The sequence below is a fragment of the Atta colombica genome, unplaced genomic scaffold (genome assembly GCF_001594045.1).
Source record: "Atta colombica isolate Treedump-2 unplaced genomic scaffold, Acol1.0 scaffold83, whole genome shotgun sequence".
Lineage (NCBI taxonomy): Eukaryota > Metazoa > Arthropoda > Insecta > Hymenoptera > Formicidae > Atta > Atta colombica.
Window position 1 is genome coordinate 1,932,717 of NW_017259576.1, and position 20,302 is coordinate 1,953,018.

At 32.6% G+C, this 20,302-nt stretch overlaps 4 protein-coding genes across 6 annotated transcripts; 1 reads left to right on the top strand and 3 right to left on the bottom strand.

Moving 5' to 3' along the window:
• Positions 1–70: 70 nt before the first annotated feature.
• On the bottom strand, positions 71–4,258 carry LOC108692892 (FAS-associated factor 1). 2 transcript variants are annotated; one of them, XM_018201446.1, is made up of 12 exons: positions 4,106–4,258; positions 3,645–3,713; positions 3,055–3,349; positions 2,771–2,957; positions 2,419–2,698; positions 2,202–2,340; positions 1,966–2,111; positions 1,735–1,889; positions 1,469–1,664; positions 1,249–1,352; positions 803–1,128; positions 71–464 (listed from the first exon to the last, which is right to left on the bottom strand). In XM_018201446.1, the coding sequence occupies exons 1-11, from the start codon at positions 4,142–4,144 to the stop codon at positions 804–806; spliced, it is 1,935 nt and encodes a 644-aa protein (XP_018056935.1). In that variant the 5' UTR covers positions 4,145–4,258; the 3' UTR covers positions 71–464; position 803. The 2 variants fall into 2 exon arrangements, with proteins under 2 accessions (XP_018056935.1, XP_018056934.1); XM_018201445.1 differs by having other exon boundaries at positions 180–464; positions 816–1,128.
• A 1,851-nt stretch (positions 4,259–6,109) lies between these two features.
• LOC108692939 (beta-1,3-galactosyltransferase 5) lies at positions 6,110–7,224 on the top strand. The gene has a single exon (XM_018201520.1). The coding sequence runs from the start codon at positions 6,116–6,118 to the stop codon at positions 7,208–7,210; it is 1,095 nt and encodes a 364-aa protein (XP_018057009.1). The 5' UTR covers positions 6,110–6,115; the 3' UTR covers positions 7,211–7,224.
• Positions 7,225–8,150: 926 nt separating this feature from the next.
• LOC108692900 (protein angel) lies at positions 8,151–11,605 on the bottom strand. Its single transcript, XM_018201465.1, has 6 exons — positions 11,194–11,605; positions 10,385–10,739; positions 9,791–9,966; positions 9,328–9,701; positions 8,991–9,237; positions 8,151–8,624 (listed from the first exon to the last, which is right to left on the bottom strand). The coding sequence occupies exons 1-6, from the start codon at positions 11,287–11,289 to the stop codon at positions 8,217–8,219; spliced, it is 1,656 nt and encodes a 551-aa protein (XP_018056954.1). The 5' UTR covers positions 11,290–11,605; the 3' UTR covers positions 8,151–8,216.
• A 2,845-nt stretch (positions 11,606–14,450) lies between these two features.
• LOC108693026 (ectonucleoside triphosphate diphosphohydrolase 5) lies at positions 14,451–19,641 on the bottom strand. Of its 2 annotated transcripts, none has more exons than XM_018201668.1 (4): positions 19,566–19,641; positions 16,319–17,467; positions 15,714–15,890; positions 14,451–15,629 (listed from the first exon to the last, which is right to left on the bottom strand). In XM_018201668.1, exons 1-4 carry the CDS (start codon positions 19,584–19,586, stop codon positions 15,552–15,554), a joined length of 1,425 nt encoding a protein of 474 aa, XP_018057157.1. In that variant the 5' UTR covers positions 19,587–19,641; the 3' UTR covers positions 14,451–15,551. The 2 variants fall into 2 exon arrangements, with proteins under 2 accessions (XP_018057157.1, XP_018057158.1); XM_018201669.1 differs by lacking the exon at positions 19,566–19,641 and adding an exon at positions 18,511–18,550.
• Positions 19,642–20,302: the final 661 nt, after the last annotated feature.

Below are 20,302 nucleotides of genomic sequence, written 5' to 3' on the forward strand. Positions count from 1 at the left end.
CCTTATTAAATTATACTCTATATGAATTCCATTATATTGCCTGTTATTTACATATCCAATTGCAATACGTTCATAATAAGCAAAGGCAGTTTTTATTCGAAATTGAATTCGTTCGAAACACAATTTATTCCTGGAAATTTAAAATGTATAATATACGTACGCATGGAACGAACTTTTTCTTTTTTTATAAAATAAAAATTGTATTCACGCGGAGGGCGTTACATACGACTTCATCGTACAAGAAATTCAGCGTAAAAATGTATATAGTCGCAAGATAAACAGGACTCAATAATCGCTATCTCGAAGTTGTTAAATAAATACATTCTTGAAGAATATTCGCGACACTTAATTTCTACATTTGAATTTAATTACACGTATTATTTTTATCGTTCCTCTAAAATTACTGTTTCCTGGGGACAGAATTTCAGATCCATCAAAGTGAGCTTTGAATCCATGGATGTTAACTGGAATAAAAATGAATATATTATATATATATATATATGTTGTAAATATTATTTAGTTTAATAAATTTTAAGAATGATTTCATTTAAATTTATTTATTTTTTATTCACATTTTAAAATTTAATTTTTATTTTAAAGCGAAAGAGAACGATATAAAAAAAAAATCAAATAAATATCATCAGAAATGTCCAACTTTATACCAGTGACGCAATTACTAGTGCTCCAGTTCTATCTCACTCCATCTTCTCTATCTCTCTTGGCGAGAGAATGAAGAAAGAGAAGCGTTTCAGGAGCTAAAGTTGAATATGCCTGATCTACATAATAAGACTTAAATGCTTACATCATCTACTTACATCCCTTCGAGGCCAACTAGATAGGAGCTTATATTCTTCTGTAGGATAACCTTCCACAATAAGGAAATTAAAGAGCGTTTGTAATGGCGTATCTGATTGAAATTTACGTTCCAGGAATTTTCCTGCTGGAAGCCGTACTCTTACTTTCATTACGCCATCGCCTGCTCCCTGTTGCGGTTCAGGTGGTAAACTAGATTCTACAGCTTGCCTATGAGCTTCTTTTCTCGCTTTCTCAGCTAATCTTTCATTTTCAGCCTGCTCTTTCTTTTTCTTTTCGAGTTCCTCTTGCATCTGTTTCGCTTCTTCTTTTGCTCTTAAAATAAATTGTAAACATTTTTTATCCAATGTAAATCGTTTACACACACACACACACACACACATATAGACATTTCTTCCTTCCTCTCAACAATTTAGATATCTTTTTTTAAATTACCTATCAGCTGCCAAACTTTCTTGATATGCTCTATCTTGTTCTTGTTTGACTCTTTCTCTAGCTTGTCGTTCTTCTTCAACACCAATATCAGCTCGTCTTTGTTCCTATAAAAAAATAAAAATAAAAAAAAACAGTTGTATAAATCGAAGTCTATATTTATACCCATACTGTTATTTTTCAACAGTATGTGTGTGTATAAAATAAAAGCTACATTTCTTACTTGGAACACATCGACGGCTTGTACCAAATTCGTTAGTAACTCATTAACACCTACATTGCCATGAACGATAGTAAATATCTCTGTATTAGATCTAGATCTCATAATAATCATAAGAACTGGCAAGGTATCAACATCTATGCTCGACACAGCCAATGAACCAACAGTACCAAGGGTTTGAGTCACAGAATACAAAAATCTGAAAATCAAATGAATATTTAACGCAAGCTCGATAAATTTTTAACATCGTATATTTGTACAAACTTTACCTTTCTTTGTTAGATTCATATGTGATGTCCCAACCCCATACTATAAAATTTGCCGAAAGAAGTTGAAGCACCGTTTCGAAGCCTAACAGTTGAGTACAAAAGACGTTTGCTAAAACACTGTTATCGTGGTGCAAATATACAGCCAATAATTTTCTCTGTAATAATATAAAATTATATATTTCCATCCAGTTTTATATATTTATCGTGTTTTTGTCAATATTTAGAACAAACCTCTTTCGCTGGTTTTAGACACGATTCTTTCAGTGCATCTTCGAATGTACCAGTAAAAAATTCCGGATGTGCCGGTCCGTATCGCTTTTCAAATTGCTCCGCAAAATGTAACGTACCCATCACTTCATCTACTACATTTTCTGGCACTATTTATAAATAAAAAAATACATTATTAAATTATGATACTGACATCATTTCAATAAAACAGTAGTTCCCTTATGATACAAAACACTCACTGAGACGTTCTATTTTAGTGGGTTTAACATCGTCTATGAAAATATCATCGTCGCCAGTAAATTCTTCTGGAACATCAAATTCTTCCACATCTTCTGGTTCATCTATTGAACTATCGCTGTCAATTAGATCTACGACTTTCTGAAATATAAAATACAAATGTGTGTATTATAATTTTATATAAATAGAAAAAAATTTATTTCTCCGACGAGACATTACCTTCTTTTCTTCCTTCGCTGGAAGTTTTCCGACGGATAAATCATGCTCCGGATAACATATACCACTTTGCGCCAGTATTACATTATCATCCTTCAACGAACTAGGCCAACCCTTCCACTGTTGATTTCGTACAGGTACATCTATTAACGAGTAGATGTCCGTCTTCACTTCTAGCACAGTACGTGTACCAGGAAACTTCAACTTGTATGTTTTATTATGCACTTCGTCTTTGACGTTTAATGTATATGTCTGAGTCATACGATCTGATGACAGAATGACGCTGGAACGAAAAAATATAAATTTGTGATTATAATAATCATAAAATTACATTGATAAAATTTACACAACTTACGCCTCATTAGCCAAGTCACCATCTTGTGGCAAAGATGACTGTAGATATAAAGTATTTTCTCTAGGAAGATCTAACGTCTGCAGCACGGTATTCGGTGTCATATTCGCAAATTCTTTTTTCCATCCATAAAGTTTCTGTTGACAAGGTGGTACAGTTGTTTTACACCATATAAATTGCTTAAGATCTCCTGAAAAAAGAACAAAATAATTTTGATTTGTTCCATCTTAAATTTTTGTTAATTATCAAAATCATCTTTATTTCTAATATTAACAATTTTCACTTACTCAAAGTGGATAAATCTGATAAATTTATTTTATAAACGTTATCGAGATAGTTAATGTGGAATGTAAGTTGTCTATTCTTCATGCAACTTTTAGGTCTACTTGTCCCAGGTTTTGCACTTTCTACTATGTCTGCTTTCATGGCTCCTGTCTTTTTCGAGTTCTGCACTGTTTGTAACTTTGATGACGATGACGATGAAAGTGGTGTTACTTTAATTTCTTCTACCATTTCTATATCAGGAGCCATTTCAGAAGGAAGCTGCTGAGTAGTTTGGGGCATGGCCTTATTTATCGCAGCCTAAAGGGAGGAGATATATGTTGAGATAATCAAAGTTGCTACAATTATGTTTCCTTTCTAATAAGAAACAATGATCCATTATAATAATGAATCATTTAATCTTTGTTTAACATTGAAAAACAACAAAGATATAATGATTTATTATTGGAGCTTTCCAACAAGAGATATAATATAACAATGATCATTTTACTTTTCACATTAGCAAAGAAAAATATAATAAGACACTGTGTTATACTGCATTATCTATGTCTCTTGTCGAAGAAAGTATTTATGCTTTAATTATATTTATATTTACCAACAAATCCCAATTTGTTTGTTCCAAATATAAAATTGCTTCTCCGAAATCATCAATTCCAGTACAAGCCTGAAAATAATTTAATTTAAAAGACAAATACAAAGAACGCAAAATGAAAAATCACAGTAATATTTATACGAAGATATGTCATCGATACTCATCTGAGAATTCGTTAGGTTTTAAAACAAAGACATGCAAGACGACATGACAAAGGAATTAAGCGAAAGTTTTTGCGAATTTTGGCAAATCATGATGTCAGCGCGATTTGATCAATATAAGTTATATATTTGAATGCACCGTTAAGTTTTGAAGTATTATGAAAAAAGTTTATTGGATATTTCGAAAAAGTTCTTGTCTCAAATGCAAACAAATTATTGTCAATGTCATGTACACGTAACTCCATAACCTAAGAATGCATTTGCGTTGTGCTTGTGAAAAGTTTCTAGAATTCATCAATTTACCTGAAAGTCAGCTAGTATCGCGTCCCGATTTTCAGCCATCGCAATAAAATTCCAACACAAAGATTGCAAGACGTCCAAGTTCAACGATACTCTCGCGTTCTATTATCTTATAGCTATTACAAATAATATGAACAACAACCGCGAGCCATTGAAGTCTTGAACCACGAAATTTTCACGTAAGATACTCGGCGTCTCATTGCACGTATTGTACGATTATATAGTAACACAGTCTGTGGCAATAAGTGAGAAGCACAGACTCTTGCATAACGCATAAAACATGAGGCATAAGAAAATCAACCAATTAGAGTTCTTTATTTCATGAAAAGGAAAGAAACGAAGGACTTTGATTGGTACATTTTCTTATGATTACGTGTTATGCGTTATGCAAGAGTCTGCTCTTCGTTTTATGCTCGTCTACAATAAACAGTATCAATAGATGTTGCAGACATATTGGATCAGAATGTAAGAACCAATCAACTACAATCGAGTATTTCCTATTACAGTCGAACGACAGGGGAATGCTGTCGTTGGTTGGTTCTTACATTCTGATCCGAATTAACCTCTCGATGAAAACTAGGCCATTGTCTATGGCTATGGTTAAAGTCTCGCTACAAATGCTTTGAAGCATTTAATGGACCAATTAGAAGAAAGAATTTTATAAATCAGTTAAAAAAGCTTCAAAGCGTCGCGTTTACAGCATCGCGTTGACCGTACCCTAAAGGTGCATTTTCACGAGCTGTTTAAACTGAGCGAAATCGCGTTTCTGAGGATCAATTCACAAAAATGAACGCATTTACTAGAATACTGATAATTTCATTGATCAACATCTAGTAAATTTGCTCACTTTAATAATTTTCATCTCGTTTCAAGAATGGAATCGATCTCCTTGTTTGAAGATACAGAATTGACCTTATAAAATAGACGGAGCATTTATACGAGAGAAGCTGAAGACATTGAAGAACAGCTCTATTCCAGACATAGTTGTTTCTCTCTTTTTTAGTGAGCGGTAGGGGAGCCAATCAGCTTGATCATAAGGCCACAACTCTCGAACGTCTATCTTCGTTGCTCTCAGCCACTTCCCAGCTTGTCGCGACCAATCAATTCCATTAGAAAAGAAGAGAAATACTCCTCGATTATTTCTTTCTCTTTCTATTAAGTTTTCAGGCTTCTCTCGTATGAATGCTCCATCTATCTTATAAGTCTATGGAATTGACTCCTTACGCAGGAACTTCAAGGAGTTCCAGCGATGGACCCGGTGGAAGTTCCGTCACTACGTCAAGGTGGCACACCATGGAGTGGAATTGTTAAAATTAAAATAATTTGATAGACAGTTACTAGTCAATTCTGCTGAACAACAAATGCGATTGGTCAGTTTTAATGTAACAATCAAATCGATTTAAGTTAATCGGAATTGATGAAATCGCCCATGTGAATCCTCCATAATATTCAATTTTTTATATGTCTAACCTAATATTCAATTATAAAAAATGTATAACATTTAAATTATTTAAATATGTTATATTAGGTGTAGTAAAAAAAAATCCATTATTTTTGCATGAAATTGAATGGAAAAATAATGGATTTCTTTTTACTACACCTAATATTTTTAATGTTACAATATACAGAAAATGTTTTTTAAATTTAGTATAAGTTTAAAAAAAATTTTTTATAAAATAAATAAAAAATTAAACAATTTATAGGAACAAAAAGGAAGTAAAAAAAGTGAAAACTGTGGCTCAAGAGAGAAAATATTCTCCACTTAAAGTAAGAAGAAATTATTTATTTTTGGTATGTTTGATCAGCTTAATTTAATTTAATTTAATTTAATTTAAATTATATTAATAAACTTTTTTTTTTTGTGGAGACGACAACGAACGTTCGCAGCTGTCACAATTTTGAAAATAAGTAATATGGAAAATATAAATAGAATATATACATATGTTGCGATACAAGAAATTATGATTTCCGTCATTATTTTTATTATTAATCAGTTATAAATACAAAACAAACATGCCTTCAAAGTATGGATTTTTATTACTGCTTGTTTGCATAGGATGTGTTTTGTTATTTATTACGTTCATGGAGAAAAGTTTATGGTCAAAGAAAGAAATTCCGAAAATAAATCTAATACAGCTTGAAACAATATATGAAGTAACTGACACATCATCAGAAATTTCTAGAATCATAATTGAGCCATCATGCAATGCTACTTTTGCGATATGGATTGTCACCTCTTATGCGGGTGAGCCTTCAGCAAGGAGCGCTTTACGGCGAGCTTATACAGATGAAGAGTTGCAGGCTTTAGGAATCAGAAGAGTATTTTTACTCGGTACATTAAATGAATATGCCGAAAAGAAGACACATATACTGCAAAACGCATTGTTGGACGAGTCACGACGATTCAATGACTTACTTCAGGGAGATTTTTTAGACACTTATAGAAATTTAACTCGCAAGCACCTAATGGGCCTTCAGTGGGCAGCAAATAATTGCAAAAATGTTAAATATATTATGAAAATGGACGATGATATTATTGTAAATATATATGGTATATTAGAGAAATTACACTCAGGTATGATAGAAAAGAATTCTTTGACTGGTTATATTATGAAGAATATGATTCCTGTTCGAGAACCAGCCAATAAATGGTATGTGAGTAAGGCGGAATATGCAGATAATATTTATCCCGACTTTGTCTCTGGCTGGCTGTATATCACGCATCCACAAATAGCAAGTCGACTGATTGATTATGTCGTGTCTTTCCATGATTACTTTTGGATAGACGATGTGTTTGTCACTGGTATCCTCAGACAAGCTCTAAATATAAAAATTCAAAATATCAGTGAGTTATTTACGACAGATTATAGATATTTGGAATGTTGTATAAAGGGAAAAACAAATCTACTGAAATGCGAATTCTTGGCTGGTCCTAATGGCGGCGATACAGAGTTGCAAGTGAGATTCAAGGAATTTGCAAAATTTTGCCATGCAAATTGTTCCATCCGTAAGGAGAATAATCTTGTTGGCAAGACCTGCGTGATGGCGTACAAGGAGCCAAAATTATACAAAGGTGCTGTGCAAATAAGTCCAGTCAGAATTTTATAAAGAAATAATAGAGGAAAGGGTAGGTAGAATGAGATTAACAATTAATTAACTTCAATAAATTGTATATTATTTTATTACCAAGAAAACATTTTCTATTTATTATAATATATAAAATTTGTACAGTATATTTTACACATTATTATATAAAATTTTATAGAATTGTAGTTATTTATTTTACCTATCTTTTTATGTGTCAAATTCTTATGATAATTACTATATCACAATATCCTATATATATGTGATATACAGTTTCTCTAACGTAAAATAAAGTTGATCCAAATTTTTAAGTTTACATTTTCTTAACACAAAAACAATTTGAATGTTATTTTCAAAGATCTTATATACAGATCTTAATGATTGAAACATTTATTTTATCTTTTAGTTATCATCAAAAGAATGAATCAAATTAAAAATAATTATTTATTATAGATAAAAAAATTAAAATTAAAATCTAAAAAAGCAAATTACATTTCTATAGATTTTTTGAATATATTACAAGAGATACAAAAGATTATAGCAAATCTGCAATTTTCACAAATGAAAATAAAGATGCAATTTTATTTACTTTAGATAATTGGAAGTACAAATGATATCTTTCGATTCTATCAATAAAAATATTTTAACATAATTACAGCCTTAGCCAAAAAAACCACAAATTGATGTAATTGATGTAAATATTTTATATCAAACGAAAAATAAATTAACAAAGTTCTATTAAGAAATAAAATTTTATCATTTTAATTATAACAGAGAGAAACCTGAGATTGGCCATGCCCGGGATTTACTTTATTTTGAAGCGGCTCTATGTCTAAAATTATATGTAATTGTTATAAAAATTATATTTATTTTATAACAATTTTAGCATTTCGTTTTCCTTCAGATTTTATTTTATTATCGTTTCAGATTTTTATGTCTAACGCTGCAGATATTTGTATCAATTTTCTATTAAAATATTTAATTTTAATACATTGAGAAGATAATATACATGAGAAGCTGTTATCTAATTTTAAAGTAGAGATTTCTTTTTCGGTAACTGAAAGGTTGCACCTAAGCATAAATGATCACTGCCTACTACAAAATTTGGTATTCGGGTTAGTTCGGCACATTGACTTACTGTAGGTAGAACGTATTTCTCTAAAGGCTGGACGTTACTGTAGAATATATAATCCACTGTAATCCACTCGTCCTGATGTGTCGTTGCTTCTTTCTCACCATGAGCGCCTACATGCGTATAAATGCTACGCATGTCAAAGGGATGCGTTAAAGTACCGGACGAGAATCTCGCGGAATGACCTTTCACAATCTCGATAACTTGCGTGCAATCGGTATCACTGTTTGCGCTCTGTTGTAACACATTCGTATTACAAGGTGTGAGCATATCTAGTTTTTGAAGACATGATTCGCTGTTTTCCAGCTGGAAGAAATGAATAGAGAAATATCTTAAAATACAATTAAAAAAAAAGATTGGAAAAAAAAGAGAAAATATGGAATGTATAATTAAAACTACTGTTTTCGGAATCTTTTTCTCTTTTTTCGAAAAATTTTAAATATAAGCATGAATATTGATGGTATTCATCAAAATATATTAATCAAAATAAATTTTTTAAATTAAAATAAATAGGCAAAAAAAATTAAGATTTTATATACATATATAATCCATACAGCACAGATCATTCTAGCAATATTGTAGCAACATTTGCAACATCCCAATAATGTTGCAGTATGATGTTGCTGCAAGCTTCTGCGCTATATAGGAATTGTTATATGTTCAAAAACGTACCATAACTTTACCGGTGCCTTCTCTTTGCAATCTTTGAGTCAGGATATTAAAGTGTTGACAGTTATCGGTAACGCATAATCGCGGTGGTATTAATGAATTGGACAGAGAACGATATCGAGACGGCTCTAAACTTCGTCCTTTTCCATAATACTTAAATGAACCTTTTGTTAGGAACTTATAAACGCCCGTGAATGGCTCCAAATTGAAGTCGCCTGCGAGTATAATTGGTAAATACTTCGGGCCCATTCTGCAAAGTAATTTTATAAATTTTAATATTTGCATAAAGATCTCTTATCAAACATGATGAGCAAATAATTTTTCAAAAGCGTGCTCTCACGTTGTGTTCTCGATGAATGCAATCCGTTCTATTTCCGCTAACAAAAGCTGTATCTGCGCCAATCGTACGTCGTTGCGTTTCGGATTATATAACAAGTGAGTAGTAGCTATAACGATTTGCGCTTCCGGATTGTCTTTGAGGGCTAGTTTAGCGATTATACCAACGTTATCTCTATTTAGAATCTCGATTCCGGGTTGATATAATTCTACCTTTGCATAATCTAACAAAATAAATTCATTGGAGCGATATAATAAAAGTAAGCCATCCTTCTTGTCATTGGTTCTTTTTTTATACAGATATTCATATCCATGCTGTTTGAATGGAGCCACGAAATCTAGCAGATGTTCCTCCTGCATTTCCTGAAGGCATATTATCTGGAATATTCGATAATATAATAGCAGATATTCTTTAAGTATTTAGTTTCAGGTTTAACAACATTAAATGCCGAAGAATAAATATGTACATTTGCCTCCGCCTCGAATATTTCTTGTATCACAAGGGATTTTCGTGTTTTCCAACTTAAAGCTTTCTTGTTATGATTGTATAGATACGAGTGATCTTCCAACAGATTTTGTGCCAAGATATTAAAGGACAAGAGTTTCAATATGAAAAAATCTTCCATATTATTGGATGGTCTATCTAAAAATGTTTGAAAAATTATGTTCTTTGGGCGGAAAGAACAATTAGGTAAATAATAATAAGTGAATCTAGACAAATATGTGAATACAAGCAGAAATATGCTCTATACAGTCAAGGCTAGATCTCTTAGGCCAATATATAGTCAGTTCTTATATTAAAGACCGTCTTAAGTTCTGTTTTTGTTATCACGAACCAATTAAGAGAGCCGTATTAACATCTTAAGATATTACTTAAGACAGTCTTGAACGAATTATGAATACTGATCTTAATATTTCTTACTTAATTTTTGTTTATAAATACATTTCCCCATTCTACAAACTGTGCTAAGTAAATCATGTTATATATATCTACATCCATTATATATTATACATCCATTTGAAAAAAATGTAATGTTTAAACAAGAAAGAGTGACTTTTACCTTTCTCAATTCGTTTCCACTTCCTTATAGTCTTGTATCTTTTTTTGTCTATATAATTTCCATAAGTGTCAGCTGTACATAAGTTAGCTTTAACATTATGTGTCGTATCCGCAAAATCAGTCTGACAATAGAGTAGTGCATTCGCTAGGTCGCACATTGTATTAGTGTTGCTTTGGTTGTAGCAAGTGTCAAAATAAGGCTCCATTTTGACTTCTGTACACTTCTGACGGGATGGAGAATTATCCATAGAGACAACAAGCTTCAAGTAATTGGAGATCAAAGCTTTCCAGATGGGACTCTTACACAAATTTTCTAAGAGTAATTGTTGCCAAGTTGGCTCCAGTGTACAAAAGATCTGAAAAGGAATCATACAATGAACAAGATTATAAGGCTCAACATATTAGGCTCAACAAGCATGATCAATCTTCCGTACAAATACTGAAAATCTAATGTACAATGCCAGTACTGAAAATCTAATATATATACTGTAAGGTTTTAGTAGCACTAGCAGTGTATACTGAAGCACAGTTCAAAAATAAGGAAAAAGGAAACTTAGAAGGTAAAAAAATGATTATTAATTGAGCTTAAAATCGCACATTTTTTACATTTCGGAGCCATGTGTTTACGATCGAGAGTATAGATCGAATTTCTCCTCCAGAAGAGATCAGCGTTCTAACCTAACAATAACCGTCGCGTCATAATAACGGCAGAGTTAAGGTCAACCGTGAGATTCTCGGCAAGGCGAGGAAGGGGGAGAGAGGGGAGGATAAGAGACGCGAGGGCTGCGTTTGTGCGGGAGATGCGCTTACCTTTCGCGATTGCAGAAACGTTGCCGTCCGCGCGTTACATGCTATGTTTAGCAGAGAAGCGGTGCTCGTCAGCAGCAGCCTCGGGGATACGCTCATTTATCAGCGCGGATTTTGATTTTTTTTTTCACGCTCCTATCATAACACGCGTCGGGATTGTCGAGATCTGGCACCGTTAGCGTGGGCACTGCTTCGATGTGTACATACCGCGCGACGTAAAATGCGTGATTCCTCAGGTACAAGGCCGCAAGGCCTGATCTCCCGCTCGTTCTCGATTCCGTTGTAGAAAAGACACGATCTGCCAAGGAAATCGAGCCAAGGAAGAGTCGCGGGACCAGATCAGTGCAGTCTCGTTCCAAATCAATCGTTGACCCTGATGAAGCGAGTTTAGTTCTCCATTGCACGTATATAGTATATAGTATACACGTATATAGTATACACATATACATATAGACGAACGGAAGGTGGAGGGGAATACGAACGCGATTTAATCGAGATCCATATTCGTTGATATTCGTATTCTGTATATTTAGCTGGGCACAAAATGATGAGCCTTGCTGAACTTCTTGCACGATTTATACTTCCTCTTTTTTTTTCAACGAAAGAAAGGGGAGAAAAATGAACCGTACAAGAAGTTTAATTAAAAAGAACAGACCTCGTATAATACCGAATGCTGCGTGCGTGTCGCGCGCGAAAAGTCGAAATCAGCGATAATTATTGGTGTTTTTTCGTTGTACAACCAAAAACAACCACGGCTAAAGCTATCTTCGTCTTCTGAAGACGAAGATAGCTTTAGTTGTGATAGCTTCTGGTTGGATAACGAAAAAACGCCTCATGTTTCACGCGCAAGTTCAAGAATGAATGGGAGCGTTAATTAATTATAATTAAACACAAATTGATCAGTCATAGTCGAACGTGAAAATAATTGATTATGATTGGTCAATTTTTAAGGCATTATTATACCTTATATTTATTGTGTATCAAGACTTAAAAAAGAAATTAAAAATAATATTATTAGTAATCTAATTTCGCTTATTTCTTTTCCTCGTATGATGATAATGATGATAAAATAATATCTCAACTAAATGCCTATAAAAATCAAACACAGGATGTTCACGTGAACATCGAACATGTAAATATCCTGTGTTTAGCTCTCATAGACATAATATTTAATTGATTTATTCTTTTGTTTTTGAATTTGTTTTTATTGTAAAATAATATCTATAATAAGATGGATATGTGTAAATTAGATAGATAAGATAATAATGAAATAATGAAGTAATATTAATTAAATGATAATTAAATGATTAAAGAATATTTTAAAGGTGTGCGTAATTAAAAAATAATTAACTATCTAATAAAAATAACTTGATTAAGTTAATCGTTTACCTAAAATCATTCAATGTCTATTTCTACCAATATAGATTAACTTAATTGGCAATGTGTAGATAAACTTGATTAACAATAATTACCAAATAATTGTAGTATTTTGCGAACGTGAATAGAATTTGTTAATTTTTTATTGTTTAAATACATAGAAAAAGAATTAAATTAAGGACAATGAATTATTAGTTGAGTTAACGAGATTAACACTTTATTTTGGTCAAAATCACTCTAATATTCATTTCTACAAAAGATTAGATCTTAATTTCAATAATTTTAATTTAAACTCGATTTAAGTTATTTTTTTTTAGTTTTAAGAATTAGAAAGAGTATAATAAAAAGTATAGTGAATCGAGATTAAAGTTGTTCCTTCGAGATTGACATCAAAATCTGTAACACTGTAATTACTATAATACTCACTTGTTTGTGACATTATTTAATTTATGTTGATTAAAGAACATTAATTAATTTTTCAAGGAATGACATATCTCGTACAATAAAAAAGAATATAAATATTAAGTTTATTTTAATAATGATTCAAATTTGTAGATATGACATAAAGAATATAATTGAATTTAATAGACTTACTGTTAGCTCCGGAAGATTAATCTACATTAGTACATACTTAGAAATGGGTATAAGAAGCGCAAAAAATAAAGATAACGAGAAAAGAAACTTACTGTTAAGATACACTATCACTTTTAAAGATATGCTTTACTGCGAATAGAAAATTAAAGAACTGTTGTTCGGATGAACCTCGTGGCTTCTGGAACGAGCTTTCAACGACAAGTGACAATAATCTCTTTTATTTCTTCTCAAGAAAAGATTAGATTCTGTAAGCTGGGTTTTGAATAAAGCACGGTCTCTATTTATTTTAACGTAACAGACATAGGTGAGTGACAGTTGAACACGTGTATTTTCAACAACAACGAATTGGTAATGCTCAATATTAATGCTTTGTGCTTCCTCGCGATGATGCTCGTTGATGATAACACACGTTACTGAAATTCTTTTCTTTCCCTCTTTCCTTTTCTTTTATGGAAATATACTTATATTCTTGCTCGCTTCGGGAATACCGACAATATAATCTAGCAATAAGAGCATGTCGCATCAGTAATGAGAAACTTACAATAGAGAAACTTACAATAGATGTTAATATGGATATTTATGTCGGGGGTTTATAGACATGTAAAATATTTCTTCATAGTATATGGTATAGATAAATTTTTAGCTGCCCTTCTCCGATTTTTTTAAAACTTTAAAACTTCATTCTTTACATATATTTTTTATAGCTGAGTACAAATTTGAAAGAATTTTTTGGCGATCGAACATATTTTTCGATCGTCATCTTGAAAATTATAAAAAAAACTTTCGATATTTCCTAAAATATTGATTATACCAAAAAAATGTGAGATTAATATTAAGATATAATAAAACATATAAATATAAATATACTTTATAAGAACTCTCAATCTTTAAAAATAACAACAATAAATTAATTCAAGGCTAATAAGAGTCAGTGCGGGGGGGGGGAGAAGGAGTGTGCAAGTTATTAATTTGGAATGATTAACTTAACTTTAATTGTTCTGTGATATCTTCTTTCTTCATAAGTCTTTATTTCATCACATAAATCTCTCTCAAGGTTTATGGATAAAGAAAATATCGCAGAATAGAATAGAATCGTATTCTCATAATTTTATCTGAAATTGTCGAATTTCTCATTCAAAAACTGTAAGCAGTAATAATTTCAGTTTTGCGAGCACAACAAAAATTTTTCATAACATCCTTTTTGCACACGTTTAAAATTGGATATAAAATACAAAATAGATACGATAAATATGGAATGTATAAAAAGTAGAAATAACTTAAGTAGTGATACATATTCGCTTTATTTAAAAACAGCATTTGAAAGGCACTATGTACATATTATATACACGCAAATTGTGTGTCTCGACTTTTATGGTATGTAGAATAATATGTAGAATGTTTGACCATATGGAACTATAGCAACAATTTGCTATGTATACATGTAATGTGTATACAGTTCGTTATATCATGTTGCTGGATGATATTTTAATTATTATCAGGAACGCGATATCGAGGAATATCAGAAAACGTTGCAATGCATATAAAAATCGAATGTTATGTACATCATTGGCATCTTTTAATAAGTAGACTTTAGTGTCGGAGATAAATCTGTTTGTACTAAATTTACTAAGATAATTGCAGTTTTTGTGCATCGAGATATGTCAAGAGATACAGTTTTCCTGTTTCACTTGATTCTGTAAAAGATATGCCACCGCAAGAATACATTCATGAAATCTCATTGTTTTCTACAGTTACTGAATTGCACTTTGATTAATTTTATATGATAGGTTTGTTATTTCTGTATTAAATTGTATAAGAACTCTCTTTTTCACTTTCGTCAAATATCAAACATATACCTATCTTACATTAGATTTCAAAGTATAGTTCAGCCATAGAAAACAGATCTAATGATTGAAGCGAATCAATTTCATCGTTGCGTCATTGCAATCAAATGCGTCAATTGTAAATATTCGAATTTTAATCTTCCAAAAAATTAAAATTCGGATACAATGAATTATAAAAAATTATTGAATATACTTAGAAATAAAACAATTACAGATATTTTAAAGAATTGTCCCAAATATGTGGCGATATGTTTTTCGTAAGATGTGATATTTTCAGATAAAAATATATTATACTCATACCTAAAAGTATATAGCAAACTGCTTTCCTTTAAATTGTAATAGAAATGTTTGAATAGACAATTGTACGATTAGGCAATTATGCAGTGAGCGTCAGTAATTATGTTTCATTAAATCCAAAGTTTTTATATAAAAAACGTGAACAATTATTTTTACATGTTCCTTTTTCTTTAATTGCATGTTTCGTTTTGTCTTTTCAATTACAAATTTAGAATAAAACTCAACTAACAATAATAGAACAATAAAATGTCAAAGTCCATTTTGGAGAACATTGAACGCGGCTCCCAATGCCCAACTTAATTCATGACCATTGATCTTCTTATAAAGCTACAAAAATGAAGAATATTTTGTTATCCTTAAAAACACTGTAGTAAAAAAAATAATATCACCATATTATATAACTTTGCTTACATGCAGTTTAGTCGACGGTTCCAAGCCAAATCCATCTCTTAGCAGAACATAAATAAATGTCAAATCCAAGCACATGAATGGTTGATCTGTGTTTGGATAGTCACATGTCTCCATGGCTTGTTTAAAAAATGAATTCAATTGCACCATTCCGCCCGAAAATGGATCTATTAATGCAACCTAAAAATATCGAGAATACAAATATTACAATATTTATATTTGCAGATACAATATTTATATTCACAAATATTATATTTATATTAAAAAGCTATACTTTTTTTCCTAACATATAAATTATAAATATGACAAATATAAGAAATATGTATTTCTCATATTTATGAAGTTCGTTAATTTATATGTTAAGAAAAAAGTATAGCTCTTTAATATTAAATAAATCTATATCTCATTAGATACTCATATAATTAAAAAATATTTCTAATGTTTTATTTTTATATTATTACATTCATATCTTGTTTTATATTATTTATGTGTTGTATTCTCTTATATTATTAAATTATCTATAGATATAATAAAAAAGGATTTTATTAAATGTTTATGCATTAATGAATCAATATTTATTTGATTTTCATAACTTTTTGAATCTTTACCTCAGTCGCACGTTCAAAGTAGTACGAAAAAGCGTATACTTCGTGATCCTTCAAACCGATTGGTTTTTCTGTGAGAGTACCAACATATTTCTCAATAATCTTTAAACATTCCGCAAAGCGTACAATCGGCTTATTCTCATCTCCGCCAGCAAAATTTTGTGTTTTAACTAGTTTGTATGTGCCATTTGTTGGGCCTTTTACAATATAATCACGCCCTTGGTAAGACCATTCGGTAGATACGATCGGATTGATGCACTCGGAATGTATCTCTGTGGGAACTTTGAGACTTGTATCCTCAAGATTCATATCATAAGTCAAAATCGCCTTTCTGGCGGCCATTAGACCCATGCCTAAGTAACTGTGCGTGTACAGACTCATGTTGTGATTGAATACATTGATGGAGTAAACATGTTTTTCTAATTTTTTCGTTTGGACGCCATCCGGTTGAAACGTAACTTGCGTAGAACCACCACCGAGATCCAACGCAGCTACGGTAGTCTGAGAGCTGAGCGAATTAAAGCGATCCAATAAGAAATTGACGGTAAACCAGGAAAAGATTCCCTCATCTGTGCCTTCCATTATGGAGATAGAATTTCTCGCGATCTGGAATCCGGACGTTTGAAACAACTTTCTGCACTCCTCTAGTATGCCATTGGCTTTATGCTCTGGCAACAACCTCAGCCCTGCTGTGGCCTTCATCGTCAGCAGCGTACGAGGCCATTCTGACTGTGGAATCACCGCCTTCGCCTCGTTCAGAAGTATAGTTAGAGACTTTGCGGCATCCTCCGGTTTGTCGGCAAACGAGCTCAAGCCAGGTTTTATTTCTTTGAATAGTTCATTATCAAGCACTAAATTGCCATTGAGAATGGACTCGTGAAAGCTAAACGCTAATACACGGCTACCAGTAGATCCAGCGTCGATGACAACCACATAGAACGGTTTTTGTAAATTAAATGAAAATGCTAAGGTATCAATAGCCTTACTTCCTATTCTGATAGGTTTTAAGTCATTCGCTATGGCTATGTAACCTAGGAACAATGTACCAAGTACTAGTAGCATGGTGAAGTATTTCTTTCCAGGCTGACTGGTGATTTTCTTCTGGTAGGATGCCAATTCATTATCGCGCTCCTCTTCATTTTCAGTTCTCAGCTAAAAATACAAGACAATTATTGCAAGAAATATCTAAATTTACAGCACATTAGATTTTAATCAATTAAAAATGACAAGATTAAAAGTAACAAGATTAAAAGTGACGTTATATTGTTATTAATATTATTACATAATATCACATTGTATTTTGTTTTTAGTGTCGATTAAGATGTTTGTATATATTGTATCACATGCAACACTCTTCCATAAATACTTTGAATAATAAAATATCTATTCAAACAGAATACAAATCATCAACCTCAAAATGATCACTAAAAGTCACTTTTCATTTATGATTCATTTTGACGTTCGAGTATATATTGTTTTTAGGAAACTGCAGTATTTTAAAGAAACCATATATTATGCAAATCACGTTACAACAAATTCAGAATAGTTACACATGTATGTACTAATGTAACACTTCCTTCCATCTCTAATTATAAATTTTTGGGATTGTCTTTTCTACCAAGAGTGACTTTGATTAAACCCAACTAATTTAATTTAGCCTGAATTATTCGCAGCGAAATTTCTATAATTATACAATTTGTTTTTTCTTAATTTTCCTTCTACACATGTCAACAAAAAATAATTCTCTCATTAATAAAAACACAAGTTCAGTTTGACAAGAATGACTTTGATCAAACTTCTGTCACTTCACTTTTACCAATTCAACCATCACCCAATTATAATCACAATAAAATTTTCCTAACAAAGAATCAAAAAGTAAATAAATATTGCCACTTTAATACAACTCATCATTTTTAATCTTTCCTTTTACATATTGAATAACAAAAATATTGAATACAAAAATCAATAAAAAATCATCGTCTCATCCAGTTAATAAATAGGTTTTACCCGGAACAACTAATCGTCAATTAAATCAATAAGAATTTCAAGATCATCCTGGGTCAATCGTTGTTCGGGTTAATTTGTTGAGATCATAACACAGGAAGGACAGACAATGTTAACCTAATCTGGGCATCGCGACAGGCATAAGGAGAATATTTTACGTGATGAGATTTTTTTGCATCGTTTCTACTCACGAGCGTGTATCGCATCTAGGGCGACCCGTACGATCCGTCGGATGACGAGTGCTTGTCATGTAAAAAAATAAATAAATAAAACAGAGTGTGTCGGAATTGGTGGGTGCGCGACGGCCGGGTGGGGATTTAGGGAAGCGATGTGGCTACCGCGTGGCGATGACGCGTGCAGCCGTGCATCAACGTGCATCGTGCCCTCGGATTTGGATGTAATTGTCATTGCGCACTTGTCGCAGGTGCGTACATTTGACGCTCACAGCGCTTATAAATGTAATTTGTCCTTGTTTAACCTTTAAGTAGATAAGTACGCTCAAAATACTCCACATAAATTCGGTTTTCATAATATTTTTTAACATTCACAGTCAAATTTACATTAGATTGATATTTTTATGAGATAGAGGAATGCAAAAATAATCAATGCTACTTTTGGACGATTCTTTTTATTTTCTTTTTCTAGAACAAGGTTTTTAAAATAATTATACGTAGAGTGATGTAGCAACCTCCTTGATTAATATTTGATTGAAATAACAAAGGTTGCTTAATTGTGACACATAAGTTACGACACAAACATCATTCTGTCTTAGCGTTTCAGTGAGTAATAAAGATAGAACGACACTTGGGTCACTCAATTGTATCAAATGAGAAGTACTCAAGAATAAAATAATTTCCAGAGCGCTGAATAGTAAATGGAGCGCAACCTGGGTGTCAATGGGTATCACGTGACGAGGCGCGAGCCACATGGGACGCAAGAGGCATGGAATTCGAAATTCGAACTCTAATCTCTTGTGCACGTATTTATATACACGCTCGCACACATGCATCGTTACGATTCATCGGGTACGTTCGGTTTTATCTATAATGCGCATGAATGTATCATTTTATCTTTCTTTAATATTATTCCGTGAATAACAAGGATGGAATTATACGCGTGAGGATCATGGGTGAAACACAGAATGCACTCACGGAAGACACGGCGACGCGCTTCCGCGTTCGACGTTCGTTCCGACGAGCGTTCGAGACGAACGGCGTAGATCAATACGATAAATTCGCTTACGCACCTTTCGACGTCTCACGCTCATGTTTTATTCAGCGGACGACACGACGGTAGACCACAACAATGACGACGACGGGATAAAAAGACGATTGATTCGGAGAAAGAATCGGAAATCGTCACGAGACTTATAGAGCAATCATAGCGCGGAAACAGACAGGCAGACTGCCGAGAGCGAATTGAGCGGCGTGCGGCTCACCGGCAAGTACGAGTTTCATGTCCGTGAATACGCTTTGCCGGGGAGCAGTTTGTTGCGTGCGCCGACGACTCATTACGATATGATGCGAAGAACTTGATAATACTTCGACTGTCTTGAGACTCATTGCCATACGCAGTGTATATCTTGGCAATTCGCGGATGATCGATGATCGCCGAGAGTACAAAGGTGATTTAGAGGAGGCGCGAGCAAGTGAACGAAACGGTCGATAATCCGGAGATTCGAGATTCCCACTTGGAACGTTTGATAGACTGCGACAAATGTGCATGGCAAACTACCTAAAGATCACTATAAAGATCGAACGGTGATCGAAATAGAAGTAATTTTAATGCCAAGCGTCAAGACAGTGGATGTTAAAATAGTAATTAGAAAGAGAGAGAAATAACGCTGATCGATATGCGTGTTTGAGAAGATAAATATGTCACATGATTGCAAAAATTAGCAAAGATGAAAAAACGCTTTGTCACGGTCTGATGTTCTTTTATGCGATTTGTAAAAAAAAAAAAAAAAAAAAAAAAAAAAAAACG